The following is a 23,382-nucleotide window of genomic DNA, read 5'->3' as shown; positions in this document are numbered from 1 at the left end:
ATTTAAAATCAAGATGCAGTAGAAATAAACAAACCAAGATACGTTAAATGCTACTAGGGGCACTCCCGAATCATAAATTATAAATTTAGTATAGACATTTTTAAATGTTTATAGGCCCCAGGTCGACTCAGCCTGAATAAAATGAGTACCTTGGGTAAAACCAGGGGTAATAATAGGCGGTTGAAGCGTAGCACTGGCCCTGTTACCTTCCTTGTATACCGTAGGCCCTAAATATAGCAGAGTACCCTGCTATATTCCCAAAGCCACGTGAGCGGTATAAAACGGGAGACTATTATTATTATTATTATATTACGCCCAGGGTACCATCTGATGCTAAAAATAATTTTGGTGGTTAGCGTGTCAGCATCTTGTCATCACTGATGATCTGTTATCAGATTGAAAACTAGTTCTGACTGTGATGTAGCACTTTTTAGTGAATTTTAATAAATATACCTTTTATAAAGGATTTTACTTATTTTTTGTAATATTTTACTTGTCACCTGAATGTAAGAACTAGGTAACTCGTAATTTTTAGATTTTGACATATCTATACCATATTATTTCAAATATCATGTAGTTTTCAGTACAAAAAGTAGGTACCTTAATATAATAGGTAAGAGTCATCTACTGGACAATGTAAAAAGTAGGTATAAATATCAAGCGACCTTCTTTGAATGTTGTAAGTAGATAACTAAAGGTGGCTCGTTTGTGCAACCTCCGTATCACCCGACTGTTTTGGAAGAAGTGGCTATCTAGAATCTAGACTTACCTAGTTTTAACATTCCAAATTTGTGTATTCAGAATATTTACTTAGCACATGTTTAAGACGTTAGGGCATAATAATTGTGTTTTATAAGTAAAGATGATGTCTAGAGGAGAAAAGATGGTGCAGTTAGCACGTGAAGTTGAACCTCAGACGGAAGGTAAGAATACTTTCGAGTTATTTTTTTATATAAAATGGGTTAAATGGAAACGATAGGTTATGTATTTATTTGTGAGGTAAATCTAGATTTGTTCTTCCCACAACGCTTTTAATAAACGACAAAACTTTAAGTTTAAAATAAAAAAGAATCGTGTTTAACAACCTTAAAGATAATTTATTTTTAAAACGTGGATTATTATAACCTCAAAAATAAATAATAAATAAATCGTTCATACGTAGATCTGGTTGTAAAAATTTTTCATTTGGATATATTTTTAGGTTCAAACACTAACCCAAAGACACCAGAGGATATAGACTTATTTGTAAATAATTCTGACACAAGCGATTTTTCTGGAGACGAATCAGAGTATTTTCCTAACAACGGTTCAGACTCCGATACATCAAGTGTCAATGTAAAATTGACAGGGATGGAAGAACGACCAACAGAAACCGATAAACCACGACGAAAAAAAAGGCAACTAACCCGTTGGCCAAGAAATATCCGGAAACAAAGAAGACTTAAAGGTCAGGAATATGTTTCAGTTAAAGGAGTAGTTAAACCGGCTGTCCAAATAAAACCTCACTGCAGGGAATCGTGTAGGCTTAAATGCTTTATGATATCCGAAGATGAAAGACTTGCTATTTTTCTATCTTATTATAAACTAGCGAACTACGTACGTCAGCGAGATTTTATACATGCAAACACGGAAAAGACAGTTACAAAATCAAAGACGACGCAAGAAGAGTCCAGAAGGCAATACTCGGTACTTCATGCCTATTAATGGAGAAAAAAAAGAAGGTATGTAAATCGATGTTTTTAAATACTTTAGGAATTAATAAAGGTGTTGTGGACATAGCTATGCAGAAGAGATCGTAGCAAAATATAGCTCTCTGTGATGGTCGAGGAAAGGGAAAAGCTTTACTTTAGATCCTGTTTTAACCGATGGAATCAAAGCACATATTCAAAGTTTTCCATGTGTACCATCACATTATTGTAGAGCTAACACTGAGAGAAAATATTTGAATCCTTCATTAAACCTTGCAACCATGCATCGTATGTACAGTAAATGATGTGAAGAAACACAAAAGCCAAAGGCAAAACTATCTACTTATCGAAACATATTCAAAGACAATTTTAATCTGGGTTTTCACAGACCGCGAAAAGATCAATGTCGCATATGTGTAGCTTATAATAGTACAGTCGATGCAGACGAAGAGATGATAAGCGAATATAAGAAGCATCTGGATAATAAGACCGATGCTCACAACACCAAACAATTTGATAAAGAAATTGCAGCTGCAAGTGGTAATAAAATCCTAAGCTGCAATTTTGATTTACAGCAGGTTTTGCTTTCTCCCAGCGATCCAATTAACAACGCTTTATTCTACAAACGAAGACTAGCCACCTACAATTTTACTATTTTTAACGTAGCAACAAAACAGGGTGATTGTTTCATGTGGCATGAGGGTCAAGGTGGAAGAGGTAGTTGTGAGATTGCCAGACTTCTTTTTTCGTACTTTCAATCACTTCCAGATACCATCAAAGAAGTAAGATGTTTTAGCGATCGTTGCGGTGGTCAAAATCTTAACAAATACATCGTAGCGATGTGTATGCACGCTGTTCAATTGATAAACAATATCAAAATGATTAACCTTAAATTTCTGACACCTGGTCATAGCGAAATGGAGTGCGATTCAATGCACTCGTCTATTGGAACAGAGTTTAAACGCGTCGGCAAAGCACTGTGGCCAGGAGATTGGAGAACAATAGCACGAAGTGCAAGGAAGAGAGGAGACAAGCCTTACATTGTACATGACATTGAATCAGAAAGCTTTATAGATAGAAAACAGACACAGACAATAAACAGGTTCTTTTCCAAAAAATCTGCTGGTTTCAATTTAAGAAAGACGACCCTTATAAATATGGATATAAGGAATCCTTCAAAGAAGATGTCTTTAGAGAAGTGGATTGCAGGAGAAAAGCCTTGCGTATGCTTCCGAGAAATGTTTCTTTACCACGTTGTTATCCACAAGGCCATCTAATTACCGATGCTAAATATAAAGACCTAATGGCTTTGTTTTCTATGAAACCTGCTGCCCTAAGTAGTGAATACTTCAATTTTTATTCAAATTTACCTCACGGAAGAAAAGAACCAGACGAGGATGAAGATTAGAATATTTCATTATTATATTTAAGGCCGTTTTCTTTTTATTTGTAAAATATCCATATTTTTCCTATTATTTTCTAGTTTTCATTACAAATTAAATATAGTTACCTATTTTATACTCTTACATTATTTTAGTAGTTTGTTAATGTAATAAGTGGATAACTCTGGTTTTTTTATATTAAAAACCAACATTTTTGTGTATATTTCTTTAAATCAGTGAATTGACTAGAAAAGAAATTATTTTCCTTTAAAACTGATGTATAATAAGTGTCATGGTTCAAGATATTTCGCTGAAGAGAAATTAATAAATGGTTTTTGGCCATTATCACGAAACACTGAAATTCAAGTTACCTAGTTCTTACATTCAGGTGACGGTGATATGGTGTACAGCCAGATACAAGAAAACTTTTTTCTTGTGGATTTGTATAAAATACAACTCGCAAAAAAATTTACGTTTTCAGGCCGTTAGACCTAAGCGTATTAAAAAGGTGCAATAAAGTATGTATTATTCTTTGTATAAAATATGTATGTCACATATTGCTCGATCTGATGCGTAACTCTTTCTCTCGAGCACTAATGTCTTAAGGTACGTATCCATACGTTGGTGCTCCGTGTAGCAGCTCCACATAGTGGATACGTTGGTGCTCCTGGTCGGCGCTCAACCTCTTCGATTCAACCGGTTTGCGGTTTATATGTAGGAGAGCGCATGTCGTATGTATTTGAGCAGCTACACGGAGCGAGCACCAACATATGCATACGTACCTTTACGTTTTCATTCCTAATACAAAAACAATTATCATATACAACGGTAAACGTGGCAATATTTATTATTTCAGCCATTGCTTGATTAAAGTATCACTCCATGTGAACGAGCAGTATAATCCAATAATAGGTAGCTGCTTCACGCATCACATGAATTTGTAACTTTTTTTAACTTACATTGTCATTTTCACTCATTATCCTTATTTTTAAAACATCATGTCAACATTATTTATTTATTTATTACGGGATGTCCCCATTTTTACAAATAACAAAAATAAAGTATTCTAACCATAACACAAATACTAAACTAAGTATTAAATATTGTTAAACAAATGATTATAATTTAAGAAAATTAAATTTCCTGAAAATATTATTAAAATGAAAATCTCTGACAATTAAAATCAAATGAAATGAAGACTCCAAGGTAAAGGTCATTCATCTTCGATTCCTAACATACTCAGTCAGGCAGTGCTTAAATCTTACAGATCTTATATCCAGCAGATCATAAGATTGACTAAGTCATTTCCCAGTGTCTGAATCCTGTTAATTGAAGAGAATTTACCATAGTTTGTGTGATAGTGTTTTATAGAAAATACGAGCATGTCTCTAAGAATTCTAGTGCTACATCTAAAGTTGATAAGACTTAATAAATCAGAACAGTCGGTGGTATGGCCAAGTAGTTTATAGAGAAAAATTAAATCACATTTATAAAACATCAATGAGCTGACGCTATAAGATTAGCAAATTACCTATTACCATAGACCTTATCAACATATTTTAAGGTGAACTAATACAGCCCATTAATCTTATGATGTAATTTAAAAAATGCTACCTAATTTTTCATTATTTTTCCACTTAACAAGCAATTGGATTTTATAAGTCCTAGGTTTTGACCCAACGTGACCGGAAGTAGAACTGAAACTCGATATTTGAACTCTTCATCTAACTTTGCGTCGATTAATACACGGTTTCACAAATTTTTGCCAAACTTCCGCTCATACATTTTTAACAGTAAATGACATAAAACTTTTTAATGTGGCATTTCGGGTTGCAATTTTGCAACCGGAACTTAGAGATCAAATTTCTCACCTTTAATGCCTTCTTTATAAATCAGCCCTGTGGTGGATGACCGAAGTTATCTTTAACGTAAAGTTATCCTGTAGTTAAGTTATAATCCTCGAATTGGTGTGATGTATCAGATTTAACTTAACTACTTGCGTTATTTCTTGACAGTTCTTGAGTTATCTGATATATCAACTGTCACTTTATAACGCGACGTAAACCTCAAGTTATGAGATAACTCTGTAGTTATGTTAAGAATTGCAAGGTTAGGTTTATGTTTTGATTTGTTTTTAGATAGAAATCAAGTGAATATTTAACGTAGAACGCTGCTTCAGATTGTCCCAGGGCCTTGTGCGGCATTTTATTAATTTAATAAATCAAATTTAATATCGAATATAAAACAGCACAAAATTATCAAAAACATAGACCTAAGATAACAATTAAAAACACGTAGGTAGGTACCTAATAAAATTAAAACAATAATAAAAATGAAAAAGAAAGCTAATAATTTAAAAATAGAAGGGTAATGCAATTTTAAAAATTATACAAAAATCAAATCGAGAGATACAAGTTGAAATTTTTATTTATAACATCCAAGGGTTTTAAGTTTTGTTCCTTCTATCTACTTTTACGATTCACCACCGAACGACACTGAACATCGAACAGCTAGCTGTTCAGTGATCGGTAGCCGTGGGTAGGTATACCAACTTCTCGTGATTCTGTTTCTCGCTCAAACTTGTACTGATTCTACATAAGGTTCTCTTTTTAGACAACTTAATATTTTCTTCCGTCTATTAACGTCTAAGAAATAACTCATCTCATAACTGTGGATGATCCATCACACCGAATTTACGTTTTATAGTTATGGAGATAGTTATATGTTATAATAGTTATGGAGATAGTTATACTTTAACGCAAATGTTAAAAATAACTTCGGTAATTTATCACACGGCTGAATATATCCTCTTTTTTTCTATTCTAATTTCATTAAAATTTGATGGATTCGACCGTTACTTGATGGAAGTTCATTGTATCTAACAATAAAACACTGAAAACTTTTGTTTTCTATACTTCCACAAAATTTATTACAACTATGTGACTACAGCCGTTTCGCATTTTGAATATGCAGAAGTTGAAACTGTTCATTAAAAGAATGATTATGATCTAGAAGGTGAAGTGCGTATGTTGAAGTGTCTGCTTTTCTATTGTTGAAAGCCCTTTTGTGTTCTGCTATCCGTTTGTCAAAGGTTCTGCCAGTTTGACCGATGTAAGTTTTCGGACAGTCACCACAAGTTAGTTTGTAAACACCACTCTGTAGTTGTTTTCTCTTTCGGCTCTTATTGTTCTTAATATATTTGCTTAAGTTGTTGTTAGTTCTGAAAGCTGGTGTTATTCGTTTCTTTTTTATGTATCTGGCTATTTTTGTTGTTATCTTGCCAGTATATGTGATAAAGCAGAAGCTACTGGGTTCTTTCTGTGGTGGTGGGTAGACTAATTTCAGGGCTTTCTTATGGAGTTTTTGGTTTAAAATTTTATTAATTGTTTGTTCGTTATAGTCATTGTTTACTGCTATTTGTTTAATGATGTTCAGTTCTATTTCGAAGTTATTTTTTGACATGGGAATTTCTGTCAGTCTATGTATCATACTATGGTAGGCTGCTAATATGTGTTGTGTAGGATGGGATGATGAATTATGTATAGTTGTGTCAGTATGGGTAGGTTTATGATATACACAACAAACATGAGTTCTCCGTATATCATAAACCTACCCATACTGACACAACTATACATAATTTATCATCCCATCCTACACAACACAAATTAGCAGCCTACCATAGCATGATACATAGACTGACAGAAATTCCCATGTCAAAAAATAACTTCGAAATAGAACTGAACATCATTAAACAAATAGCAGTAAACAATGGCTATAACGAACAAACAATTAATAAAACTTTAAACCAAAAACTCCATAAGAAAGCCCTGAAATTAGTCTACCCACCACCACAGAAAGAACCCAATACGCTCTATCACATATACTGGCAAGATAACAACAAAAATAGCCAGATACATAAAGAAAGGAATAACACCAGCTTTCAGAACTAACAACAACTTAAAACAAATATATTAATAACAATAGGAGCCGAAAGAGAAAACAACTACAGAGTGGTGTTTACAAACTAACTTGTGGTGACTGTCCGAAAACTTACATCGGTCAAACTGGCAGAACCTTTGACAAACGGATAGCAGAACACAGAAGGGCTTCCAACAATAGAAAAACAGACACTTCAACATACGCACTTCACCTTCTAGATCATAATCATTCTTTTAATGAACAGTTTCAAATTCTGCATATTCAAAATAAAGGCCTTTAACTATCTTTATTAGAATCTATGGAAATTAATAAATTGAAAAATACAGATATAATTCTGAATGACCAACTCGAGACAAACAGCTACCCACTCCTCAACCTCTTCAGTTAAATACTTTAAAAAGACAAACCCATAGTAATCTAAATCACTTGAGAAAGGCACTCTGCGGAAATAGCTGTAGTCACATAGTTGTAATAAATTTTGTGGAAGTGTAGAAAAAAAAACGTTTTCAGTGTTTTGTTGATAGATCATTTAAATTTGTATTTAAACATTGCTGCCATCACCATCCAATGATGATTATTAGTATTAGTCGATAACTGCGCGGTATAACGTATAATTTTTATTATTGATCAAATGTGAGAAACAGAATAGCTTCAATATAAGAACATTTTATATCTACGTAAATTTTTACCATTATATCATTATCACAAATTGATTTTGTTGGTAAACTATAAAATTATTGTACAAATATGGTATGATCGTCTGGCACAAATGGTAGCACATGGATAATAAATATCCAGATATTTATTCAAAAAGAACTGTTGGAGATAAGGAAAACTTTATAAAAGTTGACATAAAATGTTTTTGTGACTAATCGATTTATTTTTAAGATTGCAGTAAATTAAATATAGGCCTTTTATATAGCAATTGAGACGCAAATCAAATGTTTCAAAAACATGTTTGCAATCAATTATATAGTTCTTCCATTATATATTTGCAATTTTATGAAATTATACGAATTACTTTTTATACTAGGTCTCTTTTTTAGTCACAGAAACTAGTATCGCAAAATTAAATCGCTTGTCCTTAGAAACCACAATAACTTAAAAAGGATCAACAATACAGCATGTCTTTGACACCTTGTTTACTATGAATTTTGACGTTCATCATTTTCGGTGACAGTGACATTAACGCTTATTTGTTATGTTTATTGGAATTTATAACTTAAATTGGGTTATTTATAAAGTTATATTGTGTTAAATATATTATAAAATAGTTAAATATAAATTTACAATGTAACTTTATACAATACGTCCACCGATAATAGCCATTTCCTAATTATTAATACATTGACATTAATCATGACGTTTGTGCAAAGATATAATGGAACAACTAATAAGCGTTTAAACTAATAAGCATATAAATGAGATCTCATTGCCTAAAAAACGAAAGACAAATATAAAATTAAATACACCATTCCCGTAAACAATGTTTTCAATATCTTGATATGAACGTGTAATATAAAAAAAATGAGAGCAGTAAAACGGCTCAGAGTAACTCATTGAGATTAGCTATAGATTTTTTCAGTAGATCATGTTGACTACGAGCATGCTTAATTTCTAATTCGGCCAATTCTATCAAACTGAAACAGAAAATTATAGTTTAGAGTTTAGTTTTAACTTTATACATAATATAATATACAGATAAGCAAGAAATTTAGGTCATTTTGAAAGTAGCTATTAATTTTAAAACTAAAAATAATATACATTAGACATCATTGGACATTGTTTTCAGCACAAATTTGTTGCCGGTTAATATATCTTCAAGTTTAGTCAAAATAAACGTGCTACTTAATAATAACGCTTTTAGATATAATTGTCTCAATTAGTCAAAATTAATTGAACCCTCGGTTATTCTGAAAAATAATCGAAGTAAGGCGCCTGAACTCGGCAGAGGAAGGTAGCGACTATAGCTTAGTATTATGTAAAATAAGAATCATCCTGAAATTCATCACACTCATGAAGCGACACGAGAAAATCCACGGAATATTTATACAGATCCGAAATGAAACGAACACTTTAGTCAGACAAATAAAGATAAAATACGACTTCGACGGAACACAAATAGAAATATGGAGAATGATTAGACGACAAGGAAATGAACTAACTAGCGTGTTTATTGGGTTGAATTTGTCTTTCTGTGGTTTTGGTTTCATGTCAGTTAATATATTTTTATGTTTGAACAATTTTTTTTCTGTAATTTTTACCTTGTTAGGGGGTAAATTTCCTCATTTTCCCTCCCCGTAGATCCGCCACTGGCCAGAGGGCACCTTAACATCTGTTTTATCGGGTACGTGCGTCGTCGTGAATAATGTTTGCAAGGCTATATCATGTATACTAGATATATAAATAAGCATACATAATTAAATTATTAATTTCAGTACCTACTGTTTATTTGGCCGCATACTGTAATACACAGAATACTAACCTTTTTCTAAATGCGTGTAGCCTCCTAGTTTTAAAATCGAGTAATTCTTCCTTGGCTTGGGCAGATATCGATTCGAATTGTTCACATGCAACAGATTGAGCTTTCTCCGCCTAAAAAATAAATTTTTATCATGTTTATATGTCTTAAAATATCGACAATGAAAGATACAAGGATAATAATAATAAGACATTCGATTCATTCAGTATAATTCACCGGATTATGTATATGTTACATTTCACGTTGATTATCCAGTTGGAGTTGACTATTCCTAGTTCGAGTCAACTCAAACGGCTGGTTTCAGTAACAGTTGATTATAAGGGCTTTTCATCGATTGTCATTTGTTTCGAGCTTCTGTCATATGTTGTATAATCTGTGTTTAATATTAATATACACGGATTATACGACATATGACGGAAGCTCGAAACAAATGACTGTGAATGAAAAGCCCTATAAATATAAAATGAATATGTTTAATCAACATTTACTAGTAAAAGTAGACTCCAACTAGTTAAAGTATACTCTTCCCAATGCCATTTAGTAAGAGTTGATTCACACAACAAACCCAAATAACCGATTCTAGAAATTAAATGTTATTACTGAATATTAGGCCAGGGAATGAAGCATTATGGATCGCAATTTTTTCGTCCAGCATGGATTTCTCCAGCACTTTCTCCATTCAAATCGAAAGACAAAAAAGAAGAAACATCTGCTCATGTGTTTGCGTATGTGTGTATATTTCGTTGATTCCTCGCCAGTGTGTTCTACAGTTCGAAGGAAATAACATGTGATCTGACAATTTTTGTAGAATTATTCAATTGTGTTTATTATAGCAAATAAATTGGTTAGTTTCTTTGAAAGTTGGGTTTATACTGCAATCCCACTTGTTCTGGGTGCTCGGACGGCTCAGGGGATGATTGCAACAATAGTCTACCAGTTATAGAAAAAGACGAAGATGACATCGATCTCGATGGAGATGACTAAAAAACTATTTGTATTTCTATTTGTATTTGTAAATTCGTATTTTTGTGTAAATAACGCCCGGTTTCATAATCAACTTAAGTGAACATTAACTAAAGTTCACTTTAAAGTTGACATTTACCCATATGAATTGCATTGATAAAGGTACCAACTACTTAAAATATGAAGTCCACTTTAACTGATTATGAAACCGAGCGTAAATGTTTTTGTACGTAATTCTACTTTTTTCTGTATAGATTACTAATAAAAATTGTAATTTTATTAAGGATGATTTTTAAGGGTTGAAATATTATGATATATATCCTAGAGCATAAAAAAATCATTACTTAACCAATTAAAACCAGATTTTACCCATATTAAGGTTTACAATGTTTGTATAAATAAAATTTTTGACAATAAGGGCTAGTTTAGATCCCTAAAAATAATCAACGCCCTTGAGCATGATATAGAATATGAAGTACAGGGTGAGATGATCGTAATCTCAAATTTTTATACAAATCGATGCAAGCCGAAATCATTATTTTAGGATAAATAATTTTTTATATATACATAGCTCCAAAACAAGGGTGGTTTTAAGAGTTGAAATATTATATTATATCGTAAAGCATAAAACAATCATTATTTAACTAATAAAAACCAAATGTTGAACATATTAAAGTTTAAAATGTTATTTTATAATTTTTTACAATTAGGGGTAGTTATCACCCGTAAAAAACCAAAAGCGTACAACGGCTCAAAATAGAAAATGAAATAGAGGTTAAAATGAGCCTAATCTCAAATCTTTTGTACAAATCGATGCTGGACGAAAAAATTGCGAAGTTTCGCCATCTTTTCAGCTTCATTTCCTGGCCTATATGTTCAAATCATGATAAGTAGTTGAAACGGTCAAAACAAAGAGACCCACACTTATCAAAAAAGCACGTGAGATTATACGGGGGCATCCATAAACTACGTCGTAAAAATTTTGAACTTTTTAATACCCTCCCCCCTCCGTCGTAAATCGTCGTTTACAGACGAATCCCCCCCCCCCATGTCGACGTCGTCATTGCAGTTCACGACCCCCCTTTCAGTGATTTAAAAAAATTTAATGTTATTTCTGTTTTTTTTATCAACCTCGAAACTTTATTTGCGAATGTATCATAACAAGAACAATTAAGGGGGTAGGCGCAAAATCTTGGTCCAATGCTATTTAAATGCATTCTTTTTTCGAATCCTGAGAAAACTAATAAATATATTTGAAAAATATAAACGCAGAATGAAAGATTACATTATTACCGAGGGCTGAAAGTCCCTTAGAATAAACAAAAGGTTTCTTTTTAATGATTTTGAACTTAAAAATCAGACTAAATATTCTCTTTTTTTATCCCTGTAACTTATTAAAATAAACATTATAGATGTTTTCAGAAGCTTTTGGCCCTCGGTAATTATGTAATCTCTCAATACGCGTTTAAATTTTTCAAAAATTTTTATTCGTTTTCTGAGTATTCGAAAAAAATGAATGCATTTAAATAGCATTGGACCAAGATTTTACCTATAAATCTTCTATAAGTATAACTACGACTTACTAACTAAATAGAACCGTTGATTGAGGTATTGGAGAAGATATCTCATGTTACGAAAGAAAACGAGACCTCTGCTATATTCGCCTCATAGATGGCAGGCCAAAAGCCATCTAGTGAGCAGATATGTGAATCTCTAACCCTTAGAACGATAAAGAAATTTGTATAAAATTCTACTTGTATTATTTTTGGATTTGACCACAAAACGCTACAATCGACAGCGTTGCCAGTTCTAAATGTTTTGGAAATAATCGGCATCGAAAATATTTATTAGTCCGAGCTGTAGTCGTCTCCGTTATGTAAATTATTCCTTTTCGATTATTTTGCACAAATTTACTCAAAAAGAGATCCTTATAACAAATCCACAGGGTACCGGGCAGTACCGCGGTCGGAAAATTGTTTAAAAATTTTTTTTAAACAAATTCACAAAAATATTTTTTTTCACTTCGAACAATTTTTTTTAGATTCTTTGGGTCATTCTCAGCAAAAAAGGTCTCTTGTTATTTTTCTCTAAAATTGATTGTTGTTGAGTTATACGCGATTTAAAATTTGAAAAAGCTAAAATAACCATTTTCAAGGGTTAATAACTCGTTTAAAAGTAATCATTCTGAAAGTCAGAAACTGACCAAATTACCCAAAGATTAAAGTCCCCTCTACAAGATCCTGAAGAAATGTTTGTCATTATTTCATTACTAAGATGTTATTTTTAATTATCAACAATGAGCTTTAAGCGTGTATTGAGGCGGCCGACAATGTGAGTGCGAGTGAGATGCTCCATTGGACGGCTGGAATGGTGCATCTCTTTCGCAATCACCATTGAAGGCCGCCTAATAAGCGCTTAGCGCCCATTGTTAATAATTAAAAATGACAGCTTAGTAATAACATAATGACAAAAATTTCTTTATGATCTTGTAGACGGGGCTTTAAACTTTGATTAGGTCACTTTCTGACTTGCATAATAATTATATTTAACCCAGTTATTAAACCTTAAAAATGGCCATTTTCGCATTTTTAAAATTTTAAATCGCGGATAACTCGACAACAATCAATTTTAGAGAAAAATCACAAGTTACTAGGTCTGGATCCCGCGTACCAAAAAAAGTTGATTAATAGCAAGCTGAAAATGTGTGAATAGCTTAACGATGTCTAGTCGGACAAACTTTGATGTATGGGAACATTGGAACAGGAGGAGTTTTAATAGTGGTTCAGGTTAAAGATTTGGACCGTCAGGCTACGAAAACTGTATTTTGTCGGATAGAACTTCCAATTGATTTGTTACGTTTTCATTGAACTCTAATGCAAAAATCAGACTGCTATTTATCACCAACGTAATTCCTGTTATTTGACATATTCTAAGTGTCGGACTTATTAAAATGCCCAGTTGGTGATAAATAGCAGTCTGATATTTGCATGAGAGTTTAATAAAAGGGTAACAAATCAATTGGAAGTTCTGTCCGACAAAATAGATGGGATGTTTTCGTAGTCTGACGCTCCAAATTTTTAACCTGTTCCACGATTAAAACTTCCCCTGTTCAAGTGTTCCCATACATCAAAGTTTGTCCGACTAGACACTCTTAAGCTATGATCAAATTTCAGCTTGCTATTAATCAACTTTTTTTTGGTACGCGGGATCCAAAACTATACCTTTTTTGCTCAGAATGACCCAAATGATCTAAAAAATTATTTTTGTGAATTTGTTTAACAAAAATTATTGTTTAAACAATTTTTCGATTATGGCACCGCCTCTCACCCTGTGGATTTGTTATAAGGACCTCTTTTTGAGTAAGTTTGTGCAAAAATTTCGAATTGGAATAATTTACCTAACGGGGGCGACAATACATACTCGACTATATCCTAGCAAACATCTTTCTTTTCTTAAATACCGTTATCTATATGAAGGGTAGTTGGTATTTATTGCCGGGCTGAGGCTCGCTTTAGAATTCAAATAAAACCAGATGTGCGAGAACCACTTTGCTTTGGAAATACATATTTACCTATATAATATGTACTATATTTCACAATAATGGATTTAAACTTAGATTATAGAAACAAATCTTCTTCTTCTTTTGGTGCCTATTCGTTTAGAATATTGGCGATAATTCTGGCTTTAATGATTTTATTAACTGATGCTTTAAATAGATTAGTTGTTGTGGAGAACCATTTCCTCAGGTTCTTTAACCATGATATTCTTCTTCTTCCAATTTCTCGCTTCCGAATACTTTGCCTTGAAGTATTACCCTCAGTAATCTGTATTTGGTGCCGTTTCTCATTATGTGTTATATCCAATACCTCAATCAACGGTTATACTAACTTTCGAACTTTTTAACGATATATACTAACTTTCTCCTTTTAATGGTGTACATCACCTCTCTTTCTTTTCCCATTCTTCGTAATACGGTCTCGTTGGTTATCTTGTCCGTCCATGATATCCTTATGATTCGTCTGTATAGTCACATCTCGAAGGTTTCAAGTTTTTTCTCCATCACTTTAGTGATTGTCCAGGATTCAACTCAGTAGTATAATATTAAAAAGATATAACATCGTAGGAGCCTTACTTTTATCTCCAGTTTAAGGTTGTGGATTTTAAAGAGTTTTGCCATGTTATTTAATGCATTCCGAGCCTTCTCTATTTTACATTTTATTTCTTGTGAGTGGTCCCATTGTTCGTTTACTATTGTTCCAAGATAGGTATACTATACTGTATACTGGTATATTTACTCAGTCCCCTGGTGTATTCTTGATAACCAGTTGGGCGCCTCTAATTTTATTTTTGCTGATAACCATAAATTTAGTTTTTGATATATTTTCTTGTAGTCCAAATCTTTTACTTATACGCCAGGGAAATAAGGCAAAAATATCTAACTTTGCTCTAGTCATATAAGACCTACATTTTTATAACTGTAATTTCATAAGAGTTCATTTATAACTGTAATAACAGTTAGTTTCCCCATTAACAAAAATAAACAGAATAATTAAAATTGGACGTTACGAACTTGTATAGTTACGAACTGAAGCCGTTACGAACTGTCGCTGTTACGAATTGTCCGTTATCATTTGTTCGGTTACGAACTGTCGCGTTACGAAATGTCACAGAACGACATACCCTAACGGCCTAACTGTTCTTTTAAAATATGTCTAACACCTAACATTTTTAGAGACTTGCTTGCCAATTAGTCTAGTCGCAACATAGGGTGTCCCGTGGACACTTTTACTTCGCCGCGACTTGATGGTGATATTATAGGTTTTTTGGGTCGCTGAATCCAATGGAAGTGGTCTGGAAGCCCAAATGTGGTGATTTTAATTGTTATTAACAAATTATGGTAAAATTAGGTGTTTTTCAGGAATTATTAGAAGTCCTGTAAATATAAACTGATAGTGTCAAGGCCGCGTCCCACCATCAAATAATTTGATCAAACTTTTTTGAGCAAACTGAAAGTGACAGTTAGTGACGTCACATCCTGAGTGTTCATTGTGGATAATAATGAAAAATTTTAATTTTAAATAAAGTACAAACAAGTTGGCAACTCAATACAAATTTGATCAAACTAGACTGATAGTGAGAGATTTTTAGAATTTCAAAAAACTGCAATTGTGACGTCACTTTGATGTACTTCCGGAGTTTGCTCAAACTGTTTGATCAAATTGTTTGATGGTGAGACGCGGCCTTTAAGGTCTTCTCTGTTGTATTTTTGGTCGCTGAATCGAATGCGACTAGTCGCGATTACTCAAAGTATGTTCTTATTTTGTTAATAACAAAATAATAGTTTATTCGCCGAAAAGCTCGAAATGCGCTATCTACAGCAAGTTTGTAGTCTTCTTCATAGTATTTTTATACGCTGAATCGATTGCCGCTAGTCTTGATAGCTTAAACCACGTTTCGACTTTGTTATTAATAAATGATTGCAAAAATAACGGTTTATAGTACGTTCACTCACGGTTTTTGCTATAAATTTTAAAAAACCACTTGGATTGACATGAAATTTGGCATACACTAGGCTAACATGCCAGATAAAACAAGTGATATTGTGCCGATGTCTGCTTTTACCCTGGGGGTGAGTGTCACGCCTTTTCGGGGGTGAAATAAGAAACCTTTTAAATAAGTCCGGAAGTGGATAAACTGATTAATTCTAAGCAACTTTTGTTCCATACAGTTTTTTCACCAAGTCAATACTTTTGGAGTTATTTGGTTTTTTTGTTGAAAAATGAACATATTCACTCGCAAATAACTCGAAAAGTATTGACTTAGTGAAAAAACTGTATAGAACAAACGTTGCTTAGAATTAATCAGTTTATCCAATTCCGGACTATTTTAAAGGTTTCTTCTTTCACCCCCGAAACGGGGTGAAACTCACCCCCAGGGTAAAAGCACACATCGGCACAATATCATTTGTTTTGTTTGACATGTTAGCTACGTGCATGCCAAATTTCATGTCATTCCAAGTGGTTTTTTAGATGACTCCTAGTAGAGCAAAAACCGTGAGTAAACGTACTATAAACCGTTATTTTTGCAATAATTTATTAATAACAAAGTCGGAACCTGGTTTAAGCTATCACGACTAGTCACAATCGATTTAGCGTATATGATTCAATAAAATTGTGTTTTGACTGGGAAAGTTCTGATTTCTTTCATTATATATGGATTTTGGGCTGCTGAATCCGATTATGAGGTTTGCGGACAAAATTTCTTGCAGGAACATTGAAAAAAGCGCGAAAAATGCGAAAAATTTCAGCTTTTTTCCGCTTTTTTGCTCAAATCTCGAAAACTATTAACTTTTAGTAAATGGTCTGTTAACAGAAATTAAAGTACTTAAAATTATCTACAAACATCACTAATTACTTTTTTTTCAGACGAACTGTTCGGTCTAAAGTATAAGTTGAAAATTGCCAATTTTTAACGGTCTCGGCAAAACCCACTTTTTACATTCCAAAACTTTATTTTTTATTAGAATGCTGTCATTTGATAAATTTCTCCTAGTTTTCTGTACAAATAATAAATGTTAGTTCATAGGTATGGTATGTCTCTTGTGACAGCTTCTATGAGTCCTTCCGTCCTAAGAGGCCGCGAATGTCTCTGCTTTTCCCTTAGAGCCGCAGAAGATCAGGCACAGATGGAGTCAGTTTCAGTTGGTGTGAACATTTCCTTCAGATCTGTTATCTTTTGTCCTTTTAAAATGAATTAGTTGAACAGCACCCTGACTTCCATAAACCCCAGGCGCGGGTTTCTTTTTATCCGAGGAATGGATTGCTTAGGAGCTACTGCATGTTTTGGTGCAATACAAGAAATGCCACATATGACGTGAACAGTGTGGTATTCGTCAATTGTATGTACGTTAAAATCAGTGTTATCGTACACCTGCTGTGTAAAGCACGGCAGGTAAATTTTCTGCGGATCGCCTGCGAATACTGACACTTCCAGGCGAACAGCTTCTGTATAGGATCAACCAAACCTTAAAGAGGAAACTACATCAACCTATTTTCTTGAGCCGTACTTTTTGTAGAGAAAACGGTCAACCCTGCAAGGAATGGTGAGAGCAACTATCTGGGCCTTATTGCCGCTCCAAGACTTTGAGCAAGCGCGTTGCTTATCTGGAAGTGTCAGCAATCGCAGGCGATCCGCAGAAAATTGACCAGCCGTGCTTTACACAGCAGGTGTACGAAAACGCTGATTTTAACCCATTCTATGCCAGGCCTTAACTTGCAAATTGGTCCCTTAATCCCAAAGGTTTTTTCATACTTAGAGTCCCATTGCCTTATATGAACGTCGCATATAAATAAACAAATAAATTACCAAAACATGTTTTTTAATGAGTTTTTTTAACCAACTTAAACGTTTTCTTTTCAAAAGTACTCATCAGAGAGCAAAACCAACTTGAAAAAATGTAACTAACTTAAAAAAAATAATGTAATGTAAATTAACATTAAAAGTTTTCTTTTGTGTGGTACTCCTCAAAACATGACACTACGCAAAGACCGACTCCGCATCTTGCACACATGTATCTCAATTCACTTCTTTTTTTTTGGTCTTTTCTGTGGCTACAAACGCTTCACCTTCTAGCAGCTACCTGTAAACGTTGCCACCAGTGCTACAATAAAGCATATATCTAAAATATGTGAACAAATATCAGCGGCAATGGGTCCGCATGACCTGTCTTAGGTGCCAACATTTTGAGGCTTTGGGAACAATAATCTAACATTTTCGGACATATTTCTACCGCATTGGGACACCAATGAGTCTAAAATTTTATAAGCAACGCATATTTTCGGCTTTGGTAAATTGAGACCATAACACCTTGAACGTATATATAGGGCTGCTGGGAATACAGACCCACTTTTTCAAAAACATATATATGCAGCGTTGGGACAGAAAGGGTTAACGTACATACAATCGACGGATACCACACTTTTTACGTCATGGGTGGCATTTCTTGTATTGCATCAAAACATACAATAGCTCCTAACCAATCCATTCCTCGGCTAAAAACTAAACCCGCACCTGAGATTTATGGAAGTCAGAGAGCTGTTCAACTAATAAATTTTGAAAGGACAAAACCTCAAGCTTTATCAGAAATCAAGATCCGAAGTGAATTTCCACACCAACTGAAACTGTGACTCCATCTGTGCCTGATCTTCTGGGCTCTAAGGTAAGGGAAAAGCAGAGATATTCTCAGTATTTTAGGATGGAATGGATTCATGGAAGCTATGAGAAGAGATATACCATATTCATATTATGAACTAACATTTATTATTTGTACAGAAAACTAGGAGAAATTTATCAAATGGCAATATTCTAATAAAAACTAAAGTAAAAGTGGGTTTTGCCGAGACCGTTAAAAATTGGCAATTTTCAACTTGCACTTCATACCGAACGGTTCGTCTGAAAAAAAAAGTAATTAGTGATATTTGTAGATAATTTTAAGTACTTTAATTTCTGTTAACAGACCAGTTACTAAAAGTTAATAGTTTTCGAGATTTGAGCAAAAAAGCGGAAAAAAGCTGAAATTTTTCGCTATTTTTTCAATGTTCCGGCAAAAAATTTTGTCCGCAAACCACATATTCGGATTCAGCAGCCCAAAATCCATATATAATGAAAGAAATCAGAACTACCCCAAAACTTTCCCACTAGAGGGCTCGTAGGGTACAAATTCACTGAATCAATAAAAATACTATGAAGAAGACTACAAACTTGCTGTAGATAACGCATTTCGAGTTTTTAGGCGAATAAACAATTATTTTGTTATTAACAAAATAAGAACACGTTTTGAGTAATCGCGACTAGTCACATTCGATTCAGCGACCAAAAATACACCGGAAAAGACCTTAACACTATCAATTTATTTACAGGGCTTCTAATAATTCCTGAAAAACACCTAATTTTACCATAATTTGTTAATAACAATTAAACGCACCACATTTGGGCTTCCAGACTACTGGATTCAGCGACCCAAAAAAACTATAATACCACCATCAAATCGCGGCGAACTAAAAGTGCCACGGAACCCCCTATGTTGCGACTAGACTAAATGCCGTTGTTATTTCAATCAACGTCAATATCCAATACGTAGGTATAAATTTATTAAATGTAAACCACGTACAGTAGTTTTATTTTTTACTCCTTTTAAACTCCTTTGTATAATATTATATTTCAATCAAGGATGGCACCTAAAAACATTTTATTTAAAATACACACTAATTATCCAGGTACAGTAAATTGGACTAAAGTTTAATGGCAATAAAGTTTAATATATTCTTCTAAAAGCTTTACAATAATATCACTTAAATCTGGATCCCGCGTATGAAAAAAAGTTGATTAATAGCAAGCTGAAAATTTGTTAATAGCTTAAGGGTGTCTAGTCGGACAAACTTTGATATATGGGAACACTGGAACAGAGGAAGTTTTAATTGTGAAACAGGTTAAAAATTTGGAACGGTCATACCACGAAAACGGCACATGTATTTTGTCCGACAGAACAGACTTAAACTCTCCGAACAGAGATTAAACTCTCATGCAAAAATCAGACTGCTATTTATCACCAATATGGGCGTTTTAATGAGTGGAACATGTAGAATATGTCAAATGACAGGAATTATGACAGGTGACAAATAGCAGTCTGATTTTTGCATGAGAGTTTAATCTCTGTTCGGAGAGTTTAAGTCTGTTCTGTCGGACAAAATACATGTGCCGTTTTCGTGGTCTGACCGTTCCAAATTTTTAACCTGTTCCACAATTAAAACTGCCCCTGTTACAGTGTTTCCATATATCAAAGATTATCCGACTAGACACCCTTAAGCTTTTAACAAATTTTCAGCTTGCTATTAATCAACTTTTTTTTCATACGCGGGATCCAGACCTAATTGTGAATGTATCGGAAACAGGTGCTTCATGTTTTTTTCAGGTGCTTCATGAAAATGTTCATGTTTTTTTATGCGTATTTTGTTTCTATTGTTAATTTAACCTTGCACTTCTTAAAAATAACGTTAACTAAAAATTGAAAAACTGAACTAAATTAATTAACAGATACATAATATGTTAAGTAGAAACGGTGTCCCAACCGTCTTTATTGTCAAAGCCTTATATTAATTATGCCTATAAATAAAGGCGTAGATATGACGACATATAACAAGAAAAGCCTTCTATAAGTGTAATGCAAAGCAACTAATAATAATTATTGTGGGCATATTATGTTTCGAAATTCGTTAAGAATTACAAGAAATATTTATTTATACAATATGTATTCTATTTCAATCAAGGATTTAAATGAATATACTCTTAAATAAAACAAACACAAACTGGAATCCTATCAATTCATGTAATACAATGTATGTATGTATATACACCGTTCTTAGGCGTCAACGCCCTTCGGTAGGGATCTATGGGGGAGTTTCACCGAGCCGCAAGCCCTTATCCCTTGCCGTACTGCTCCCTCATAGGTCGATCAGATGCCCGCATATTCAGGTCTAAGCGCCAGATTCATATTTAGAATTTTATACTGACGCGTTAGCCTTTTTGTTTTCCGATGGCCTGGGCTGGGCTTGAACTCTCGTACCTCACGGCGAAGTGAAGTGCGGGTCAGCCGCTAGTCGCACTGAGCTATCTGATCGACTATGTAATACAATACATATTGAAAAAAAATCAAATGACAGTTACATTATATCAAACTACAAAAAAGTTGTTTCAAACAATGTAAATACCACCGTCCATTGAAATATTATATTTCAGACCTATAATATATTTACAAAGAAAGAATCATTTAAATTTTATGACTAACAAGAAATTTCTTAGATGTGGCAATAGAGCTGGTGTGTAAAAAGGCTGGCTGAGTCTCTTTCCTTGTCTAGAGTGTAACGGTAAACGAAATAAAACAGGAAACTACAGGCTAACAGTATAGTTTGCGATGAATTCACTGGGGCAGTAGCTATCGAAGAATTTATTTTTCAATAATTTTCCAGTTTGTAAGAGACAGAAGATCGTATTCGCGTTTTTGAAAGAAGGATAGAGATACTCGGTGAATGTCGGTGATAGAATGCCTCAATTTTTAGTGAAGCATGAGAGATCTTCCCATATCAATATTTCAATCAACGATAGAACACAATATTTTATTTCCATTCATTCTTTCAGAAATATTTTTTCACATGCTGATGAATTAACAATTTAATATTGTTTGCTTCCAGACGTTGTTCTGTATATATATATATATATATATACATATATATATATATATATATATATATATATATATATATATATATATATATATATATATATATATATAGAAGCGCTTGTTTAAACCCAAAGAACAATGTCTTATTGTTTGTTGTCCTGTACAAAAGTGCTACCTAATATTATTTTAAAGCTCTGACTGATAAAAACGAAATGTATGCGATAAAAGTATCTATAAGAGAATTCTTTTTAATTTCAACAAAGGTGTATTTATTCGTAAACGTTTTGTTTTATTTTCAATTTCATTTCAAAAACTATACGTTTTTATATGAATATCTGATACTTTAATGCTGGTAAAAGCTAGTAAAAAATTATATTTATAGAGACAATAGCGACAAATTTAAATATGCCAATATATTAAACGACGTCGAATGTGCACTCATAGCCCCCAAACCCCCTTTCGTATTTCGTCGAAATAAGCAAGCCCCCCCTCTCCCTCTTCTCAACGAGGTAGTTTATGGATGTCCCCTACTCGTATAATCCACATTTACTGAAACGATCCAGGAATAGTCAACTCAAACTAGTAAAAGTTGAATTAAATTTTAACTGAGAATCAACTTGAACTGTAACATATATAAAGGAAAAGTCAAACAATAAAGCTTGCACGTAATTTTCCCCTTGTTGCCATATTGTGAATTTGAAAAAATATATCATGAATAATCAGATTTTTTTGACACGCCATTCCTAATACAGTGAGCATTTCATTGGTTAGAATTTAGTGACAAGTTTATATGACGTCATTATTACATTTGGTGAGTTTGGAAATTGTAACTGACGTCTGTCATAATATTGGAGGTTAAATATACATAATGTCAAAATATTGTTTTCAAATTATATCTGGGAAGACGAAATACAGATATATTATTGGTTTAATGCAATTTGATTAAAATATCCAACACTTTGAATCTAAATCAAATCTAGAAACTAAAGTATGTAACAGAATTTAATGTGCAGACAGTTTCATAGGACAGTTTATATTTTAACCAACTTCACATCTATAAACAAAAATCTTATATAACCTTCTCTAGGACTTAGGACAACACGAAGTTGATAATTATAATGCAGATAGTTATCTTTGTTTCACTCTCTTAAAGAAAAAAAAGGAACAGTACAGCCGGTAGCTGCTGTGGTAAATAAATATGTTTTTTATTTGACAACAGCGCATTCCTGCTAAACTTAACAGCAAACTAATATATGAGGAAAAATTTGTTGAATTTGTTTGCCGTTAAGTTTGTACCACTGGGATATGATGTCATTAAATTTATGACGTGCACGCCTAATTGTTTGAATTTAACCATAATAATTTTTTTTTGTCAGAACGATGTAGAAACATGGCCACTCATAATGTCATTAAAAGGTGATCGTAGCAGCCGCTTTTATAAAAGCTGAAGAATGTGCATATACTACATGCCCTTTTAGAAGCAGGCTAATTAATAGAAAAAGAAGTACAATCTTAATAGCTTGCACGTAATTATTAATAATTTAGAACTTCACAATAGATATTTATCATATGTTTAACCTCAAATTGTGAGATCCAAAAATGTCAGGTGAAGGCGCTAGGTGTCGCGTCAGTCATGCACGGAGCGAGTAATTTTTACTTACACATCTTGATTTCATTTTTATAAATGGAGCA

The 23,382-nt window shown here is 33.3% G+C and overlaps 1 protein-coding gene across 3 annotated transcripts in view; it reads right to left on the bottom strand.

The window, feature by feature from the left end:
- Positions 1-7,349: 7,349 nt before the first annotated feature.
- The window catches only part of LOC114337768 (sorting nexin-6), a 63,385-nt gene continuing 47,352 nt past the window's right edge, over positions 7,350-23,382 (bottom strand). For all 3 annotated transcript variants that reach the window (XM_028288303.2, XM_028288302.2, XM_028288304.2), the window contains 2 exons: positions 9,495-9,604; positions 7,350-8,649 (listed from right to left, as the gene is read on the bottom strand). In XM_028288303.2, the coding sequence (XP_028144104.1) occupies positions 8,556-8,649; positions 9,495-9,604 (204 nt within the window). In that variant the 3' untranslated portion in view covers positions 7,350-8,555. The remainder of the gene's footprint in view (positions 8,650-9,494; positions 9,605-23,382) is intronic.

Source organism: Diabrotica virgifera, chromosome 1 (assembly GCF_917563875.1).
Source record: "Diabrotica virgifera virgifera chromosome 1, PGI_DIABVI_V3a".
Lineage (NCBI taxonomy): Eukaryota > Metazoa > Arthropoda > Insecta > Coleoptera > Chrysomelidae > Diabrotica > Diabrotica virgifera.
Note: the sequence above shows the minus strand (reverse complement) of the source record. Positions and strands in the feature narration are given on the sequence as shown.